The following is a 21,376-nucleotide window of genomic DNA, read 5'->3' as shown; positions in this document are numbered from 1 at the left end:
AGAACACTTTAGAAAGAAAAATCAAATCTCTTACTCAAGTAGCAAATATGGCTCAGCTTAAGGTTGAACTAGCAGACACTGACGTTATTTCCAGTTTCGATGATTCTGGCATGGATAGCAGGAAGTCACGCTCACGGACCCAGGAACTGGTTGATTCAAATTCACTGATTCACCAATTTCGAAACCCAACCAAACTAGTTCCCAGCCTCCAGATGAAAATTATATAACCACAACAATGGCAGCTCAGTTAAACTGCTGACGATAAGCAGAAGCAAGGAATTCTCAGACACTTTTAGTTGATGGGAATATGGGGGACGTGTAGTCCAAACCTTTAATTTGATGAAAACACGTGTAAATTTCTAATACTAACAATGGGGAAAATCGATCCCAAATATGTATGGTCTAGGTTGATATTAATCGAGCAGGTCAAAGCAAACCAAGAATTTTCATTTATTAGAATGATGGCGTTTGGCCTCAGTAATGCGTACTGATGCCTGCTCATGTCTCCTCCAGCTCACCACCTTCGAACACACCGGTTTGACAGCGGCCCACTCCCAGTACTTGAAATCAGTTACCTGAGGACTTTCTCTGGCCACCAAAGACTTGATGTTCTAACCTGGGCAACGCCAAGGCGGTCGGATCCCTGGTGGCAGTCCCTAGTCCATGACGGAAGGTGAATATTGCACCCGCCCCTGAGATAATATGGCACTAAAGTATGTCCCACAGTTCCCCAGCAGGACTGAGCCCCAGTGGCCCAGAGCGAAAAGTGGCTTTGTACCACGCATGTGCTAAGGAGAATAATGCCCCCACTACCAAAGACATCTACGTGCTACTTCTCCAGAAGCTCTGAAGATAGTGATTTTACAGGGCAAAGGGGAATTCAGGTTGTTAATCTGCTGAGTTTAAAATAGATTTCCTCGATCATCTGAGTGGATCCAATACAATCACCAGGGTCTTTAAAATTGGAAGAGAGAGACGGAAGGGGGGCAGGAGAAGAGAGGATTATGGAACAATGGTGGGAGTGAAATGACGTCACTAGCTTTGCGTGTGGAGGGAGCAGACCCTGAGCCACGGAGTGCAGGTCACCTGCAGACGCGAGGGACAATCAAGGGGATAGGCTCTCCCCCAGAGTTGCCAAAAAAGAACGCACCCGCACCTTGACTTTCACCCACTATGCCCTGGTTTGGACTTCTGATCTACAAAAGTATAAGCTAATAAATGTGTGTGGATTTAAGTTACTGAGTTCACAGCAATTCAGTGTGGCGCCACAGAAAACGCACACTGCCTACTGGTGATTGCCAGTGTCACCTCCCAAAAACGGAACGTCCAGAGACTACTTGCACTAAACCCTTGTCATGGGGCCTTCTTCAGGAGAAGCCCCAATCTGAACGTTGCCTCTACAGGCCCCTTATTTACATCTGCATGTGATCCTTTGAAATTACATAATCATACTTAAATTGTCATTTACCCAAACACAAGCACAAAACTTCTAAAATCAAGACTGAATTTTCTGTACGGAAGTGGCAATATTACTGACAATGGATATTATCAGGATTCCCACTACACGTAGACATTCAGACTTATGAAGTCTACAATCTGCTGCAATTAATCTGACTGAAAACTGTCAGTTTTCACCTGTTCTATCCAAGCTATATTCCTAAAGGCAAAATTTATTTTCTTACTTGTTCAAAATCTTCAACATTCCAGTCCCCCAACATCATACTTCCACCTGTTTTCCCACTACTTCCCTTCAGCTAGCACCTGGCCCAGCCCAACTAGACCGGTTGCTAGTCAATGAACGCTTTTCCCTCGTTTTCTCACACGGTTTCCAGTTGTAAATGCATCAACATCAACTCCAATAGCAACCATTCTTCGAAGTCCACATACTGTAGTATGAGTCTGCGCACAGTGAATAAATGCATCGAATGCTACCTACGCGGGAGCTGACTTTCCTGTCCAGCCCTACCTCAGAACAAGGAGGAAAGAAGTGTGCACCACGCTGAGGGGGCTGATGCACTCCAGGTTCCACGCCCTGCTTTTGCTGATCAACCACTGGCGTTGTTTTCTTTTTATAGTGTTTTCTTACTTTGTACCGTGCTCTGCCAAAGCAGCACGTCACTAGCTGGCTGCTTTACGAGTTTACTTACCGAGGATACTCTGTTCCCCAAAAGAAAGGCTTCTGGAGCTCTCCTGCTGGAAACCCTGGAAGGAATACAAACAAGGAGTCAGAACTGAAAGGGGCACAGAGAGATTGAGTCAGTGAGGAGTACCTGGTTCCAGCTTCAGCCTTAAGGGTCCAGAAGCCCCTCTTAAAGGTACTCCTTAGGGAGCTGGGCGCCCTCCAAAGGATGTAACTGTCACTGGCATGATATTAATTCCACTGGGTTTTTAAAAAGCACATGCCACCAGTTTCAAAGACACCATTCTGCATGGATACACCACCGGCAGCTTGTGCATGCTGTGAGCCAGTGAGCACAGAGCGCGCGTGGCGGCAGTGTGGGCTGGTGCCCCATCAGCCCCCAGACAAGGAGAGCCAGCTTCCCAATGCAGGCGCGCCACTCTGCAGGAAGGCCCTGTACCTGGCCCAGTGCTTCCTGTCAGTCTCTTGAAACCCCAAAAGTAATTTGGTCTTGAACTAGATTTTGCAGGTGGAGCGCACACGGGAGCAAGCACAGGGGCCAGGGAGCCCCATTTCCATGACGCACACCCCTGCTTCCTAGATGCCCCGTCCACAGACAGCCTCCGCGACGCTGCCCAGGGGCACAGGACGCAGGAAGCCCAAGTGTGAGGGACTCGGTAAGGCTCAAAGCAAGGGCAAGGTAAGCACAACACCGTCCAGGACAAAGCGGGCAGGGGACCCTGGCGGCCCCCAAGAAGCGATGGCATCCCAGAGCACACATGCCCGTCATGGTCACCCTCCCCTCGCCTGGCCACGAGCCACATACACTGAAGCTGCTGGTGGGGAGAATGGGAAAGAGCGTCCCTTTCCTTTCCCACATTTCATCCAGAAGCTGGAGAGTGCTGGTGCAGCGCACACAGACTAAGAGTTAAAAACAAAACCGCCAAGTTCATTGATGCAGCATTTCTACTCTTCTGGGCAGAACCAGTGAGCGTGCAGGCTACAAAATACAAACTTCGTGAGCTGGTGCATGCACAGACAAGTTAAAAGTCTTCCATTTGTGCGAACTAAGGACGAATGACAAAATTATGCTACTCATTTAAAACTAATGTTTCTTGCCATTTGCAACAGCATTAGATGGCAAATAAAAAATATCACAATAAGAAAAGGAGGCCACACAAAAAGGGGACAAAACTTTCTAGGATGGCACCTCCAACAGCATGTGGCCCCCGCTTTCTGAACCAGGACCCCCACATTTTCACTTGGCATTGGGTCCAGTGATTACATAACTGGCCCTGGGTGCAGAATCGGGGGAGAAAAGCCTGGCTTTGCCCTTGCAACTCAGCACTGCATCTTCCCCTGAGGTGATGCCAGGAGCTTCCGCTACAAGTCATCCCAGATGGAAATGCATAGCACAGTAGAGGGGGCGGGGAGAGGCCAAGGGCCTTGCCTGCGTCAGAGCCACTGAGCTCAAGTGATTTTTCTTCCCTGGCTCCCTCTTACAATTCTGTCTACCTCACATCTGCAGCAGACACTGCCAAGAGAAGAGAGGCGAGGAAGGCAGGTTCTTCCTTTAAACATGAAGTGTCCCGGGGGTTACAACTGAGATGATAAACTGTACAAAATGAAGAAAGGTGTAAATATAGAGAGAGATATATACACATAATATTTAAAAATTTAAAGGTTGAATAAAAATGCAATGTTAACTCTACGTAACTAACGCATGTGTGTGCGCGCGCTTTCTGTTCTCTTCAAAATGTCATAGCTTGGGAGTTGGAGGTGCTAAGGTGAGCTGCAAACCAAGACAGACCCCGCTGGTACTGACCCTTTTCCTGGTGCTTTAAGAACCATGAAGAAAAATGCATCTGCCTTTGAGGGAGCTGTGTCGCCTTAATCTTTATGTTTTCTACATTTCCTTAAATATCGGGCATCTTTACATCACTATTCCATCCCCTCATTTGGTGATTACTTTTAGTAAATCATTCTGACATGGAGATCTATATATGCAAATACATATTCCATATCTATGCAAATCACAGTGTTTGCATGAGTTTCCTCTCACACAATATATCGTCAAAAAGCAATGATAGTTCCTAATGAAAAGAATGATCGTAAACCAATGTGATTTAATTATTAAATCATTATGACTTCCCTGCTTGGTAATACGCCCAGCTGGAAGCATTGATGTCCAGCGCCAACCTCTTTGCATGAAAACAGCTGACACCTGCCTGCGCCCCGCAACCCCGCCTTCTGCTGCTTTTGCTATCAGAGGGCACCACCCTCGCAAGCCTGCTCAGCTGATCTGCTCAGCCTGTGGGGCCGCGCTGCCCACACTGAGCGACAGTGGCGTCGATGCCCTCAGGACTGTAGCGAAGTGAACGGATTAACTATTGAAGCTGCATTTTTGGAGCTGTCGACTGGAGCTAGTGATGGATCGAATCCCACCTGAGCCAACTGGACATCATAACGTGGATAAGCTGGGTTTCGCCAAGGCAGCAGTAAACAATGAGTGGGAAGGGGATTCTTTTTCCTTTCTCGCTCCTTTTAATAGGCTTAGGCTTCCTTCCATTTTCTTGCCTATCCATTTTGGTTCCTTCTTCTCCCCACCCCGCCTTACCTCGCTATCTGTTTCACAGTGTTAAAGTTCCTTTCTCTATCAGTGTGTGTGTGTGTGTGTGTGTGTGTGTGTGTGTGTGTGTGTTTGTATGTGTGTGAGGGAGAGAGGGAGAGAGAGAGGCAAAAGTTAATAAATTTGATAAAGCGAATACTGGCCAGGGTGCAGGGAGCATGTGGGCGGGAGTGTAAATTGTTGCAAGCACTCTGGAGAGTCATCCAGTCATCTCTCAATGCTTTAAATGCCATTTTAGAAAATGACTGCAGGCTGATATAGAAAAAGCCCTAAGAGGTAGTATTAAATGAAAGAAAAATAGTAAGTGGAAAAATGGAAGCAGCATTCAGTCCAACATACGGGGTCCTTTCACATGCAATGGGCGTGTAAGCCCAAGTCTCCATCTACACACAGACAGTGCTGCTGTGACACTGGAACAGAAAAGGCCAATTTGCCCAACGCAATTGATATCTTGGGGGACAACTAGGCTATAACTCCAGTTTCACATTTGCTTATGCACAATTTCATCCATGCAAAATGGACAGGTGAAAGCAAAATAAAATAAAATAGAAGCCCAATGAATTCCGTCCCACAGGACACACAAAATGCACCCCTCCAACAGGCCCACTCCCCGCATTCGCAGCGTAAGGAGACACCCGCCGCATCTGGGGCAAAAACATCGCTTCTGACTCCAGACGACCGTCCTTCTCCGCCACACAATGTCGCGAGCTGCACACCCTCCGAAGCCCACTTCCACAGCACAGCTCGAGTGCCGGCCAGGGCAGGCAACATATTTACAGTACGCTCCCAGCTTAGTTTTTATCAGGACTGGGGTTTTTTGTTGTTGTTGTTGTTTTTATTTATTTTATTTATAATTTGATTTCTTCTAATCCCTGACATGGGCACAGCGTGGAAGGGAACAAACCTTTGAAAGCTGTTTCTGCCAACTCATTGTTTGCCTGTTTTGATTGTTGCCTTTGTTTTTTAAAGATTTCCTTATTTAGGCATACAGAGCTGGGGTACAGGCCAGAGATGCAGGGGCGGTGAGAGGATTCCCCAGAGACAGAGTGGGGAGCAGAACAGGCAGATGGATGAAGTACACTGCTGAGGGGAGCAGCGGGCGGGTCAGGAGAGGTCTGCGGCGGCGTGTGGGTCAGCTCCGTGGCCGGGGGTCAAACTTGCGCTGCAGTGGCTGCGGAAAGCTTCATAGTGCTGTGCTTTAACCCGTTGCGCCACCAGGGAGGGCCCTGATTGTTGCCTTTCTAACCCCACTTATCCCCCAAGGCTTGTGGCTCTCATGCAGTTTTGCGGAGTGCAGGGACATTGGGAATGTACGCATCACCCTACAGCAGAGCTCACTGCCATGTCAACGAGTGCCTCTCTGCGTGAGCACATCTATTTCTTCCTGTGATTCTCAAAGGCTGCACGCATGAGCACCCCACCAGGGCAATGTGCCAGCCCCACCCTCAGCTCTGAGTCTGGGGGTCTGGAGGTAAGGCTGAGGCTGTGCTGCTCCGACAAGTTCCCAGGGTGCTCCTCCTGGTCCAGGCACCACGTTTCCAGACCCACTGCCCAATCTGTGATGCACGCACACAAATCGTGGCTAAATCACTGCTGAGTGCTGGGATTCTAATGTACCAGGGACCTGAAGAGACAGGAGCCCAGTCGCCCGGTCACTGCCTTGTCCACAAGTTCGGGATGCAATTATGCAGTTTCAGCCATGCAAAATGATAGACGAAAGATTTAAAAAAAAAAAAAAACCACCCAAATGAATTCAGCAACGTCGTAGCACCAGGGATGGTGGGGAGCATGCTGAACACCCTGGGCAAGTCGGGAGCGGATCCCCAGGGGCTGTGGATGTCGACTGCGCTTTGTGCCCAGCTTTGCCCAGCTTTGCCTGTGCGGTGCCACAACAGCCTATGACTTCGTAAGCTCAGTTTTCCAAACAGCTGCCCCTATTTAAAGCTCAGAACCCAGATGCAAAAAATTCATAACTAATTTTAAAAAACAGTTGCACAACTATGGAGACAACTTCCTGACTCAAAGAAAAAAAAAATACATGAAGATGGTTACAGGGCATACAAAGGAGAACTAGCCGGAATTCACAAACAGCTAACTGGCCTCTCTAGCAAGAGAAATCATGCAAAAACGCTTGAAAAGAAAGCATTACCAAAAAAGAAAGTTAACAAGGCTTGGAACTCCAAAAAGACCTTGCTCAGCTTTTAATATTTTGATATCTGGAAGCTCCCAAGCAGCTAAGGATAGCGCATCCCAGGTAATGCTGAAGGCTATAGCTGAAAACTGGAGAATCTTTCTAGTTCTCAAAATCAAGTCTATATTCAACTTGCTGAAGATGATAATATTTGTTACTACAATGAAATGAAATCTTGGGAAGAGCAGGTGATGGAAGCTGGAAGGAACGATCCTCAAAATACATCGCAACTTCATGTCCCCATTGAAAATTGTCATTCGTGAGTTATCAGTTAGAAGACTGAGCTATGTTCGTGATGGATAGCCACAAGAAAGACATTAGGTCTCAATGCTTGAAGCTGTTGTCGAGTTAGAAAGGATGAAGCTGGCAAACATTTACATTTCCTTCCTTTTTCTTCAGCCTATGGACTGCTGAGAGTTCGATGTATTTTGTACCAGTATCTTGCTTTTGAAAACCCAGACAAAAGTTCATGTGAAATTCATTTTGTGTTAGGAACTACCGAGGGTCATGGTAATTCATGAAATGTAGCAGTGACTCGGTTTTCCTGGTACAGGAAAATTAGACTGTGACCTTTTCATACTTGATGAAAGAGTATTCCTTTCCTTATGTTATAGAAGCAGGAGTTTGATTCAAAAGTTTCCGAAATTGTAGTGTTTTCTGATATAACTGTGCATTTTTTAAAGCTCCCCCAGACTTCATCCAGGTAAATTCCAGTTCCCAGGCATAATCCCTGCAGTACTCAGAGATCACAGCAGCGCACGCAAGGGATTTCCGGCTCCGGCTGCAGCTTTTTATAAGTGGACGGATAGATTTATAAAGCTTTTCTGTGTTGTCTTTTTCCCTAAATACTAAGAAATCATGTACCAAAACAATACATACTGATTTATATTATGTAGGATAAAAATGTTAAGTATTCCCAATTTTAAAAAAGAAAAGCAAATAGTGTTTTCGCTGCCACACGGCTGTAGCTGAGCAAAGTGTACCAGTGTACCATGAAATCAGTGTCCGACAGGAGGGGTGGCTTTCTCCTGGCGTGAGCGTATCCTGGCTGCTGCGCACACATGAGAAGAGCTACAAAATCTTCACATCCTAGCATGGAAAAATCACCAAGACAGGCTGCAGTGAAGCGAGGCACCGATCTATACACACATAGATAACATTTATATTGTTTCAGAAACTACCTTCTCAGTGCAAATATTTGCATGTAGATACAGAGAAAAGATCCATAAAAGGCAGATCAAACCATCATAGTGGTTACCTCTTGGAGAGAACTGAGGTTTGAGGTGGTGGGTAGCTTACAGAGTCTTTGGCCATAAATAGAATGTGTGAAATTTTGATTAATCGAAGGTAATCAACACGTGTCATTAAAACGAGCTCCTTGTGGTGGAAAGCCCATGGGGATTACAACTGAGATGGAAAAATGCACAAAATGATGATTTATATATATATATATATATATATAAAATACTCAATTTTGCATTCTCAAAAAAAAAAAGTTTATCCAAAAATAGTTCCTAGCTTACCTAAGCTTCCGTAGTAGTTTGTTCTTGCATTCGTGGACCCTAGCACACTCTGCTACTATTTCAATCTGAAACGTAGATTATGATGCTAGAAGTCCAAAGACTAAAATCCTATTGTAGTTTAGGATTTCTACATTGCAATAACCTCATTATGTGTTAGTAAAATTTCTTTTTCTAACCTGCACCTGGGTAAGTCAGTAGGAACTGCTGGGCTTTTCTACTTGAGTCAAGTCTTCATTTTCCCCAGACCTCCTCTGATTCATGTCAGTGACTGACTTGCCTGGAGTCTCGGCAAAGCGCTGCCCGACCTCAGAAGACAAGGGTCGTCAGGACACGATGGCCACGGAAGCGATCACGTTCAGTGGGCAGCCAGCCCAGGGAAGGCTCAGCTCTTAGACCTCCACAGTCCCAAAGTGACACCCGAACTGTAGCTGAAGCGTCCCAGGAAAAGTTAAATACCTCAATATGTCTGCATTTCAGTATCCACTTTCTTGTTGTAAAACTCTCCCTAACTAGGCTTTTAGTATAGACAAATATAGAAAAGAAAACAAAATGAGCCCATGATCCCCCAGCTCAGACCTAGGAAAACAAAGATAGACTCAGAGCTAGTCAATTCACACTGGAAGAATATTAATAACACCCTTTCTTCTCACCCTTCCCCCGCAACCCCATCAAACCTGGAGCTTTCTTCCAACTACTAACTGCACAGTTTACTCCGCTGCCACCTTCTCACCGAGGCTTGTCCTAGCGCTTTGCATCTCACCATAAAGCCACCATCCTGAGATACCCTCCATTTACTCTGGAAACATTACTATCTGCCTTCCCCATTTAGACCGCAAGCTCCATAGCAAAGTCCACTTCTGTATTTCCTGTTTTTACTATCCTTCCGCAGTACCTTCAGAGCGGGAATGATATCTGGCATGTGGAAAGCACCATGAATACGTGTTGAGTGGGTGGAATCTGTACCTTGGGAAACCCACAGGCGTGACGGGGGTTGAACGTAAACTATAATTACGAACACAAAGTCTAAACCAGTACAAGAGACTCCTCGTGGAACTAATGTGGTCCTTCTCGAAGTTTCCATAGACACTACTTGAATTGGGATATGGCTCATTGTTCAAGTTCTAGTGTTCATTGTTTTCATTTTCCTTCTGGACTAAGGACTTGGTTGGTTCCATTTTCTTCTGTGCATGGCAAAACCAGTGGAGTTTTGAGATTGCTGCATTTTTTTGCCCAATCAACTTTCCATAGGAATGCAGAGGCTAATGAGCTGAAATGTCCTCCTTGGTCCCATGGAAGTTCTTTCACTTCCATCTTCCTCTGAGCCCTTCCTATCACCAAGGGGTAGAAGTAAGAAAATTAAAACAAAAAAATTTACAGATTTGTTTAATTTATTATTTTTTTTTAATGTTGGCTATCCTCTCCCAGGTTACGGCTGTGGCACACACTGCAAAAAGAACACCAGACAAAATCCTGCTTCAGCTGAGTCTCTTGGCCCTAACAATATTTAACTAATAGCTTTTTCTCCCACCATCTTGGTATGTTTTCACGGAACTGCCACATTCCATGAATGGAAAGCCCAGAAAAAAATGATGTTGTAGCCAATATTCTTTCTAAAGACTTATGTGATTTGGAAGTTCGGGTTTTATTTTATAATAAATGGTGATTAAGATAATGGTCGTCAGACACACACATCTTTTCCTGCTGTTTCCATTTTTGCTCAGAGTTACCAACTAAGGGCTTTTCGTGCCAGTCTTCCAAACCCAGAGCCACAGCAGACTCTTTAAAATGTTCTGATAATGGCACAAGCTGGAGCTCAGTCAGAGAACAATTTATTCTTCAACTCAGGATCTTCGACTCCTTGGAAGGAATTGGCAGGATTGGATGTGCTCACTGAGGGCCCTCCAGCTGCCCCTGGGCAGAAGTGGCCCAGCCAGGGCCAAATGGCAAAGTAAATTCAGTCCAAAAGGAGGTGGCAGAGGAGGGATCCAAAGGAGAATCCGATCCGCCAAGACCAAAGCACACACGCAACTGTCTATTGAATTAATCTGCTTCTGTGTTCGCCGTAGCGGTTTTCTCCAGAGATGTACTTGCCCTTCCCATTAAGTGTGCATCTGGGTCTGTTTTCTTTCAGTCTGGGTATTTGTGGCATTTTTGCTTAGGAAATAGATTCTGGTGCAGTATTAGCTTGTGCAAATAAGAGGATGCTGGCCGTTTGCATTGATTTATTGTTGTATTAATGCAGATTTATTCTACCTGCTATGAAGCTATTGTCAAAATCTTAAGTGTATGCCTATATGACAGAACTGCCATGGACACATGGGATTAGGCACGCAGAGGTGTTTGGGGTACGGCCTGGCTACCATAGCGGGCAAGAGACACGGCTTAGAAAATGAGCTGGGCGTGGAGGAGCCTCAAGTTACTAGAAACAGAGCTAGCCTATGGCTCAGCAACTCCACTCCGAGGCATCTGCCCAAAGGACACAAAAACATTAATTTGAAAGGACACTTGCCCCCCCCCCCATGTTTACTGCGGCACGATTTACAATAGCTAATATGGAAACAACCTAAATGCCCAAAACAGAAGACCGGGGCAAGAAGTTGTGGTGCATATGCACAACAGAACAGTACGCATGCTCAAAAAGGCAAACTCATGCCATTCGCAGCAACCTGGGTGGAGCTGGGAGGGATCCTGCTCAGTGAAATAAGTCAGAAGGAAAAAGAAAATTACCAAGGGCTTCACTGATAGCCGGAACCAAACAAGGGGTCAGGAGGGAAAAGGGGAGGCGGTCAAGTAGCAGAGGCAAGAACACAGGGGACTATGGTGAGGCTCACAGGGCGGGGGGTGAGAATGATGGGGATCACCATGATGTAAGAAACGTAAATAAATAAATAGGTAACAATTTAAAAATAAAGACGTTGAGGTTCAAGCTCCTGCCCCAGATCTATTAAACCACAGTGGCTGGGATCGAGCCATGAGCAGGGATAGGTTTTAAAAACTCCCCATGATGGGGCTCGCCCTGGTGGCACAACAGGTTGAGGCACCACGTTATGAAGCTCTCCAAAGCCACTGCTGCATGAGTTCGATTCCCCACCAGGGAGCTGACCCACATGGCGCGGCAGATCTCTCCTGACCTGCCCGCTGCTCCCCTCAGCAGTGTGCCTTGTTGATCTGCCTGTTCTGCTCCCCACTCTGTCTCTGGTGAATCCTCTCAGCCCCTGCATCTCTGGCCTGTACCCTAGCTCTGTATACATAAATAAATAACTTTTTTTAAAAATAAAAAAAAAACCTCCCCAAGTAATTCTACTACGCGAACAAGTTCAGAACTTTTGCTTAGGAAAAATAAGGAATTGTTCAGATTTAACTGAACTCAATCAGCCCTCTTATTTCATTCTCTTTTTACCACCCAATACTGTGCTCGTAACTTACCATCAGATGTTTTTACTATAATTTACAGACTCTACTTTCAAAACTGAACGTTTAGAAGGATGATAAATTCCAACTACATGGAAGGACAAAAAGAGTTTTAATTGTAACTACCTGGGAAAATCCAGACTGAATGCTCACTCTAAGAAGAATGAGTGTTCTAGCTTATTCACAATTCCTTTTTTTATAGTCAGATAAGCCGAGACCATTCTTCTAGAATCTAGGGTGCCATCGGTTGGGACATGGAAATTGCTGCAATTTCAAAGCACTTTTGATTATGTTTTTTTGCTGTAAAGGGATTTCATTGTCATCACTGCTAAGATTAATAGTGGCTTTTTTTTTTTCAATTTGGCATCTTGCAGTAGTTTGATGAATGCCAACCTTCCCCTTTCCAGAAAGTATCAAGTTCTAACAGCTGTGACTCATGTCAAGGGATTGAGCAAGATGCCTTAGCCATCTGCTGGCTTCCTGCAGGTAACCTCCTGCCACTGAATCTATCAGCCTAGAACTGACAAGCAGAAAGCAGCTTCTAAAATCTCCCTCCATCTTGAAAACTCATCTTCCGGTCTTTCTATTCCTTTTTTGCCATAATTACCTTCAGGCCACAACAGAGAAGCACCAACTCTTCTCCACCAGAGAGACCAGCCTCCCTGCTTGCCAGGATCGAAGGGGCTCCTGGACTGCTGACCTTCCAGGGCCAGCATGCAAATCTGCAGTTGCAGGCAAAGCAGGGGCCGAGTTAGTTCCCCACCTTTCCCAAGCAAGTTTGACTCCTGTTGTCAAAAATTTTACATTTTTATATCTCAGCAGTCCTCAAATTTCAGTACCTAAAAGAGGTTTCACAGTGAAAATCTCAGGAAAACATAATGTACTGCGCCACCCCCAAAACGTCTGCTTCGGGAGGTCAGGGTGGGAGCAGATAGTGGGGTGCTGAAGCTGTGGACCAGGGGCCACTCTGTGGCTGCTTTCATTGAACATCCAGCAAAGAAAACACGTTTCCTCCCACTAAGAAGCACAGCAAAGTCAGTATCTCAGTCTGCCCGTGTTCGGCAGCCCATTTCACAGAGTTGCCCTGTTGGGTATCGCAAACTGACACTCGAGCCAGTGTGCCTGGGCCTGAGAATCTACTAGATGCTCAACAACTGATACTGGGGGTTCACTGATCACTCTGTGCCCGGGAGGATTGTCTCAAGAACGAAAACGTCCCAAAGGACACAAAAACATTAATTCAAAAGGACATCTGCCCCCCTGTGTTTATTGCGGCGCTATTTAAAATAGGTAAGGTGTGGAAACAACCCAATGGCCAAAAATAGGTGGCTGGAATAAGATGTGGTACATATACACAGTGGAATACTATTCAGCAAAGAAAAATAATAATAATAATAGTAATGCCATTCCCAGCAACATGAACGGCATTAGAAGGGCTTATGCTCAGTGAAATAAGTCAGAAGAAAAAGAAAAATATCAGATTGTTTCATTTATAGAAGGAACATAAACCAAAAAATGGATTGGGGGGAAGAACAACAATTAAAAATCAATACTACAAAACTAAACAAAAGTAATCAGACATTTATAAGCCAGAGACATTCTGCAGGGGGGCGGGGGGAGGGCGCTCAACGAGGGCGCGGGGGGCACAAGGGACGAAGATGGAGCACAGTCAGCGGGTGGCGTGTCTACGCGGACTACACCTAATGACAAATACATGCAAATGAAAAATGAAATATCAAAAAATGAAACAAAACCAACCCCCAACGTCCATCAAACCAGCACACAGAGTTTTCCTATTCATCCCCTTCAACACCCTCTTTAAGAAGCCTAGCTCAGAAAAAGGGAAGCCATCTCTTTTCTTCTTTCATGGGACTGTAACACGGCGCCACTTCTCTCAAGAGAAGCCAGGTAAGCTGCATGTGCAGCGCTTGGCGCTGGGCACGCGTGGGCCTCAGTGCTCGCCACGCCTGGGAGGGGACCTCGAGAAGTAATCCCGCACTGGCACAGACTCGGCCACAGAGCCCATCGCGTTTCCTTGCGACCGTGAAACAGCCTGTCTCGAGAGAGGAAACGAAAGAAATCGCTTTTATTTAATGGAACACTATGCAGACTGACTTGAAAGAATACATAGTAAGTGGAAAAGATTCATGTTGCAATGTTCACCGGAGAAAAGCAATACCAGTGGGCGAGCCCATATTTCCTTTCGATTTTTAAACATTTCTATTTTGAAGTGATGAATTTTTTTTAGCTGATATAAAGATGGCCTGGGCGTTCCACACTGACTATGAGATGCCTCTGCAGTAAGGGTCAGATACAACTGACCTCTCCAAGGGAAGACGAGTGGGACTGTAGCAGCAACTCCATCACTGAGCTCTCTTCCCCGGACTTCCTACTTCCTCTCACCACGGCTCTCCTCAGGCTCCCTGATGCTCTCCTCGCTCTGGCTAACAGCTGGGTCCCTCCCAGTGAGTGCCCCACTCACACCCCGGCTCTCTCACTGGAGTGACCCTGATAAACATTCATGCTTTCTGCGGCCAGCCCTGCGGCGACCCGCCCGCATTCTCCTGGGTCTGAGAACAGTCCTGCCCCTCTGTGTCTTCAGAGTGCCCAAAGGGACACAGCTCAGACATCCACTCTCAGTGGCTATTTAAATGAAAATAGTGGAACAAGTCAATGAAATACGGCAAAAATGAATGAAAGCAACGCCCTGCTAGCGGGGTGTCTCTCCGTGCACCGTCCTGGGACTCGCCGCAGGAACACCAAGGGGCTGCAGGACGCCCCGGGTGAGGGCACCATTGTCCTCTAGTGGCACTACCCAGCATGCCCCCCTCAATGCCTCCTTGGTCAGACCTCAGAGATGGGGCCACTGTCTCAGGAGCTCCAGCATCCCAGACTAGACCAGGATAAGAATGACTTAAAATAGTTGTAGCAGGAGCCCTGCAACCTTGCTACGGGCAGCATCTGGCAATTTTGCAAACTACTCTAAGGTGTCTGTGGCTTCACATCAACTCCCTCAACAAAACTTTTAAAACCCCATAGTAGGCCCTCCCTGATGGCACCGCGGGTTAAAGCACTGCACTGAGAAGCTAAAGCTACTTCCGCATGAGTTCGATTCCCGCCTGCCCCGGAGGTGACCACGTGGTGTGGCAGACCTCTCCTGGCCCGCCCGCTGCTCCCCTCAGCAGTGTACTTTGTCGATCTGCCTGTTCTGTTCCCCACTCTTTCTCTGGTGAAGCCTCTCGCCGCCCCTGCGCCTCTGGCCTGTACCCCAGTTCTGTATGCACAAATAAATAAATAAATCTTAAAAAAAAAAAAAAAAACCATAGGGGCCCTCCCTGGTGGCGCAGCGGGTTAAAGCACAACACTGAGAAGCTAAAGCCACTTCTGCATGAGTTCAATTCCCGCCTGCCCCGGAGGTGACCACGTGGTGTGGCAGACCTCCCCTGACCCACCCGCTGCTCCCCTCAGCAGTGTACTTTGTCGATCTGCCTGTTTTGTTCCCCACTCTGTCTCTGGTGAAGCCTCTCACCGCCCCTGCGCCTCTGGCCTGCACCCCAGTTCTGTATGCACAAATAAATAAAATAAATCTTAAAAAAAAAAAAAAAACCATAGTAGATGTTGTGAAGTCAAGCCTTGCTGGAGGGTACAGCTCAATATTCATTGTAAGAATCCCCTCTCTGCCCGATCCCAGCCCAGGAAGGCAATCAGGGCAGGGCCAATGGCTGCCCAACAAGCCCCGCCCTTAGAGGCGGCCATGCAAACAGCCGCCCAGGCCACAGCCCGTGGCACACGGAGTCCGAGGGCCCTGGTGGCTCCCGGCAGTTTCCACATCTTGTGGTATGTCTCCACCCCAGCACTTGCGTGAGGGCAGGCGATGACAGTGATCTGCTAACACACACCCACAGCAGGCATCATGCTTTTGTCACTTGCTGTGATGCTCACATTGGTCATCCAGTGTGGACTGGTGGAGGGTGAAAGTAGAGCAGAGAACACGGCCTGTGCGCCCAGTCCTGCAATGGGCTGGTGGTGTGGCCTCTGGCAAGTGGCTTCACATCTCTGAACGTCAGTTTTCTCTGAGGTGAAATGGGCCCACAATCCCAAGTTCATAGGGCTACCGTGAAGATCAGAGGTGTCATCTGCCGAGGTACCCCGCACAGCGCTTGGCACATCGACGGCTCATTGTGAAGCCTCCACCTTTCGGGAGTCCTTCAAAGCATCCGTGGAAAAAGTTAGAAAACAGCTTCCTGTGTGGTCACTACAGTTCTTTGAGAACAACCTACTGGGATTTAACTCACCCACTCCCTATTCCCCTTACCACTATTGCTGCCTAAGTTTAGACCCTGCCCACCCTTCTCTTGAAGTATCTTCCAGACTCCCAACTGGTATAAGTGGCCCCAGCCTTCCCTCACTTCATGACACAATCTTTAAGACCCAGACTATGGAAGCGAAACTAGGGTAGTTGCCCCTCAAAGAAAATGCAGCCAGCTTCCTATGGTCTGTTTCTCAATCTACTTCTTCCATATATCATCTCCTGGCACTCCCCTCTTCTCCCCCAAAGGCTGGGCCCATCGTTTGTGACCATTTCACTTTCTATTTTCACACCATACTCTGCAGAGTCTGTTGCCTTGACCAGACAGGTCTTCTTCCTGTATATTCCAATCTCTGCACTTTGCCTAGGGAAACGTTTTTCCCATGGAAGCCAGGCTGCCATAAATGACAGGGCATAAATCTGTCTCTCCCAAACACTCAAACTCAGGGCTTCTTAATAGCTAAGATGTATTGAATCCCTGGGATGAACTCATTTTTCTTCTAAGCATTTTATATGCATTGTCTCTCTTAATCTTCACGACAACCCTGTAGGATAGTCGTGACCATTATCTCCACTTTACAGATCATAAAACTGACACTTAAAGATGCTAAATAACTTTCCCAAGGTTGGAAGTTCTTCGTGGTCATGCCAGGATTCAAAATCAGAGTCCACACTTAACCACGATACTCTACCAGATGTTATACTCTAGCACTGAACTCAGTCCCGAGCAGGTAATAAAGTCTGTATTAATTCTCTCCTGATCTTACAAAGTATCCCAAAGCAATGGCTCCAAGCAATTAAAAATATACTATCTGAAAGCTTCTTGCACCGGGAATTCGAAAGCAGCTTTGCTGAGTGGTCTGTCTTGGCACCTCTCAACGAGGCTGCTGTCGAGATGCCCACCTCGGCTGTAGTCGTAGGAAAGCCCGGCCGGACTAGGGAAACTGCTTCCAAGATGGTGCACTCACGTGCTGCGGCGTGGGCAGGAGACCGCAGGCCCTTCACATGTGGGCATCTCCACCAGCTTCTTATATACTGCCTGACGACACAGCACCTCACTACCCCACAGTGCTCAACCCGAGAGAGCAAGGTGGAAGTCATAATGTCTCTGAAGACCCTGCCTCAGAAGTCATAAGGCATCATTTCCAAAGTACTCCACTGGTTACCATGGTCACACATGTTCAGTGTGGGGGGGCGACATGAGGGCGTGAACCCCAGGAGTGAGAGTCATTGGGGGAACTTTGTAAATACAAAGTGAATAGGAGGAGAAAAACAGGAATTATTCTGTGTGTCAGATAATGAGGAGTTTGGATGAAGTGGCCACTTAGGTTTCTTTCTTGCTCCAAAACTATAGAAGTCCAAATTGTCCCCAATAGCCTTAAAGGGATTCAAAGATTTAATTTCCTTAAATTCCAGTAGAGGCTGCAGGTGAGTCCTTGCTAACGCGATTTCTACTTCATGGTTTTAGGCAGAGTCAACGAAATCCGAGAAATACTCCCAGTCTGAAACACAGTTATTTCCTTAACAGCAAAACAAATCTGTGTTTGATTCCAGGATTAATTCTATAGTTTGATGCCAGCATAAGCCAGCCTCTGGACAAAGGCTTATCTTCCTTAGCAGAATATCTGTGATTAAACTAGGGCAACCAAATCCCTGCATAGAACAGTAAAGATAATAACATCATTGGTTTTAAGCCCTTAGGCCTTGCTTGTTTCCAAGCCAAGGTTTGATTTGCTTAAAATAACACCCTAATATGATTTGAGGCATATGAAGATAAAAACTAATATTGAAATGAGGCATTTCGCGATCCACCTTGACACTGAATACATGAAAGGAATTTTACCCTCGAGCCCAGTCCATGTTAGTAGATGTAAAAAAAATGAAATATATAATTAAAGTTTTTTAAATGAAAACCAAAAGCTGGCCCTCCGTCGTGGCGCAACGGGTTCAAGTGCAGCACTGTGAAGCTAGCTGTAGCTGCTGCAGTGCGAGTTCCAGCCCCGCCCCAGAGCGGACCCCCAGGGTGCACCAGACCTCTCCCATCTCCCCACTGCTCCCCTCAGCAGGGTATTTCAGTGGATCCACCTGCTCTGCTCCCCACTCTGTCTCTGGTGAATTCTGTCACCTCCCCTGCACCTCTGGCCTGTACCCCAGTTCTATATGTATAAATAAATAAATCTAAAAAAAACTAGCATCTTTACAAAAAAAAAAAAAAAGAACATTCATGTACACATGTCTTTTGAGATCCATTTATCTTCTCGGGAGTGTAATTTCTCGGTAATAAGAGCAAGCGACAAACCGCCAACAATTTTCCAAATACTTCATGAACGTACAGAAATGGGGTTTTAACTCATAAAATCTTTGGAAAGCAGACGTGCAGAATGTCCTCACCCCATCCCAGCCCTCACGTTCTGCTGTGGATCCTCTGAGAGACTGGCGACCCCACAGGTGACCCGCTTGCAGCCACAGAAATAAAAGCCCTGACTATGGCCATGCGCTGGCACCTTTCAAATCCATCATGCTAAACCCTCACCAAAACTTCTGGGGGCTAGGTAGCCCCGACAGGTTGCAGGGGGGACAACAGGGCCCCGCAAAGGGGAATGCCCCGAGGGCGTGCCACTAAGCCAATGGCCCCCCGAGGGTCTCCCTGCTTCCCTACTAAATGCCAGGAGACCTGTTTCTCAGTTATCACAAAGTTAAAGAAGCACAAGCGTAGGCACCAATAACCCCAGAAAATGGTCCCTGTTTTCCTCTTTAACCACCGTATCAGTTCAGACATAATTAAACTCTGTCACAGCTCCTGAGTATAACTCCTCCTATGGCAGACCAAAGTCAGTACCATTTCACAGTACGTGACACGCTCGCTAAAGACACTGCTACCCAGCCTGACAAGGGTAAAAAAATCAGAAGCTATAACCACCCTGCAAAAATCTAACCATAGAAAGATGGCCGCAAATCACAGGGTTCACACAAAGGCATGGGGTTGCAAAATAACAATACAAGTAAATTAAATTAAAATTAAATAAACCTACAGGTTTTTCTATTTTCTACCCAAGTCTCTACTGCATGCAGAAGTAGACTTAGGTGGCATAAATCAGAAAATGATAACGGGAACAGAATGAAATTCTCATAAATCATGTTACTAAGTATAGTTACATCTTAGATGTGAAACCCAATTAAACAGATGGCCACATGCTGTTAGAATCAGCCCCTAATCAATAAAGATGTTCATTTTCCAAAATCACCTCAATTTTTCACTTCTTCAGTGAAGCACAAAGAAGGCATTTGGGGGCTGGGGGGGAGTCCCAGGAAACCCATTGGGGAAATGTATAAGAAGGAACTCCACCTGTCTTAATTTGTAGTCCAGAAAATCAGAAAGGAAAGAGAGAGAAAAAAAGTCACCCAAAGGATTCCTTGTCATCGTGGCTGGGAATGTAATTGACAATGAGAGCAAGCACTGGTCATTAGGAAAGTGGAAACAGCTTGAATCTCTTAATTAAAATACTGCTTCAAACTGTTCTTTTCAAAATCCCTCTGCCCGTGAGAGTCAAGAAACCACTGGGCTACCCTAAACGGCTGCTCCTTCAGTCAATCCCTGAGAGACACAGCTCTTCCCAAACAAGAAAAAGGCTGAGCAAGGCGAATCCTGGAGGCACTTACTCCTCAGCACACTTAAGTTCCCAAAGGAACCGTAAACATTCAGCCACACTGAGAGTGAGTGTGGACACGCAGGTGAGGACCTCTCTGGACACCGTTTCTTGCCTGAGAGATGATATATTACATTTACCACACTAGGGAAGATTAAGCCTACCGATGCCAGAAGTTAATGAAAATGAGTTGATGGGAACCTTTGGAATACTTTGGAAAACCTCTGTTGTGGTCTCCTAATGTTGAGTATTTGCATAGCCTGTAGGCGAGTAATTCCACTCCCAGCTTGTGCCCCAAACACTTGTTTCAGGAGATGTGTACAAGAACATTCACAGCAACACCACTTATATTTGTAAAAAAAAAAAAAATGTAGGTCTGTCAACAGATAAGATCTGTAGAACAGATAAGTAATGCGGTACTGTATGTGGTGAAATATTATACAGCCATGAAAATTAAAAATCTACTGCCACATGCTGTATAGATGAATCTTCAACACATGTTGGCTGGGAAAAAAAAGTTACTTGAGATTATGTGCACTAAGATACATTTTTATGGAAAAAATAAACAGAAATAAACCATATAGTATTTAGGGATACATAACTGGCTCTAAATTTTTTTAAACTAATATAAATCTTTTTAAAATTTTTAAAGAAAATGATAAATACAAAAATCAGAATGGTGGTTACCTCATGATGAGGAAGCAGAATGGAATGTAGAGGGACATGGACAGATGCAATGTTCTGGCTTGTGGTTGAGTTACATTTATACGCATATGTTGTTTTCTTACATGCTTCATGACATCAGCTAGCATCTTATATATATACCACTATCCAAAAGCAGAGTGCTAATAAAATGCAAAAGTAAAATGCATACCTATTTGGTATGATTTGCTAAGTTAGTTTGGAGTCCTGGGAATGCAATTACCATTGATTTCTATGGAAAATTTTTTGAGCAGTCCCAGACCCCAAAAAACAACTTCTCCAATCATACCAAATAGGCACATTCTACTTTCCATTGCAGATGAAGCCTATATTCCTTTGCATGGGCTAAATATTATATCATAAAACATTTTATTTTAAAATGGTTGATCTAAAACAATTTTCTATTTCTCAAAAGCTTATTCTAAATAATTAAAATTCATATTATGTAAATATAATCCAAACGATCAATACAGTTATAATTAATATCTCAAATATTCTAAATTCCCACATAACATGCAGCTTTATTCTCAACTCGGAGCTATATCAGAACACAAAGCAGCACACTTTAAAAAATATATAATTGTTGGGCCCTCCCTGGTGGTGCAATGGGTTAGGACACAGCTCTGCAAGCGAGCCACAGCCACTTCAATGCGAGCTCAATCCCCAGCCCCGGAGGTGACCCACATGGTGCAGCAGACCTCTCCTAACCCACCCACTGCTCCCCTCAGCAGTGTACCTCGTCAACCTGCCTGTTCTGCTACCTACTCTGTCTCTGGTGAAGCCTCTCACCGCCCCTGCACCTCTGGCCGGTACCCCAGTTCTGTATGCATAAATAAATAAATCTT

General features: G+C 45.8%; 1 protein-coding gene across 2 annotated transcripts in view; it reads right to left on the bottom strand.

Moving 5' to 3' along the window:
• PHEX (phosphate regulating endopeptidase homolog, X-linked) overlaps positions 1-21,376 on the bottom strand; it is a 162,415-nt gene that overhangs the window by 17,404 nt on the left and 123,635 nt on the right. For both annotated transcript variants that reach the window (XM_004689912.2, XM_012730278.1), the window contains exon 16: positions 2,148-2,202. In XM_004689912.2, coding sequence (XP_004689969.1) covers positions 2,148-2,202 — 55 coding nt within the window. The remainder of the gene's footprint in view (positions 1-2,147; positions 2,203-21,376) is intronic.

Source organism: Condylura cristata, unplaced genomic scaffold (genome assembly GCF_000260355.1).
Source record: "Condylura cristata isolate star-nosed mole 26May11 unplaced genomic scaffold, ConCri1.0 scaffold00027, whole genome shotgun sequence".
In the NCBI taxonomy this organism is placed as follows: domain Eukaryota; kingdom Metazoa; phylum Chordata; class Mammalia; order Eulipotyphla; family Talpidae; genus Condylura; species Condylura cristata.
The sequence above is the reverse complement of the archived record's forward strand: the minus strand, read 5'-3'. Positions and strand labels throughout refer to the sequence as shown.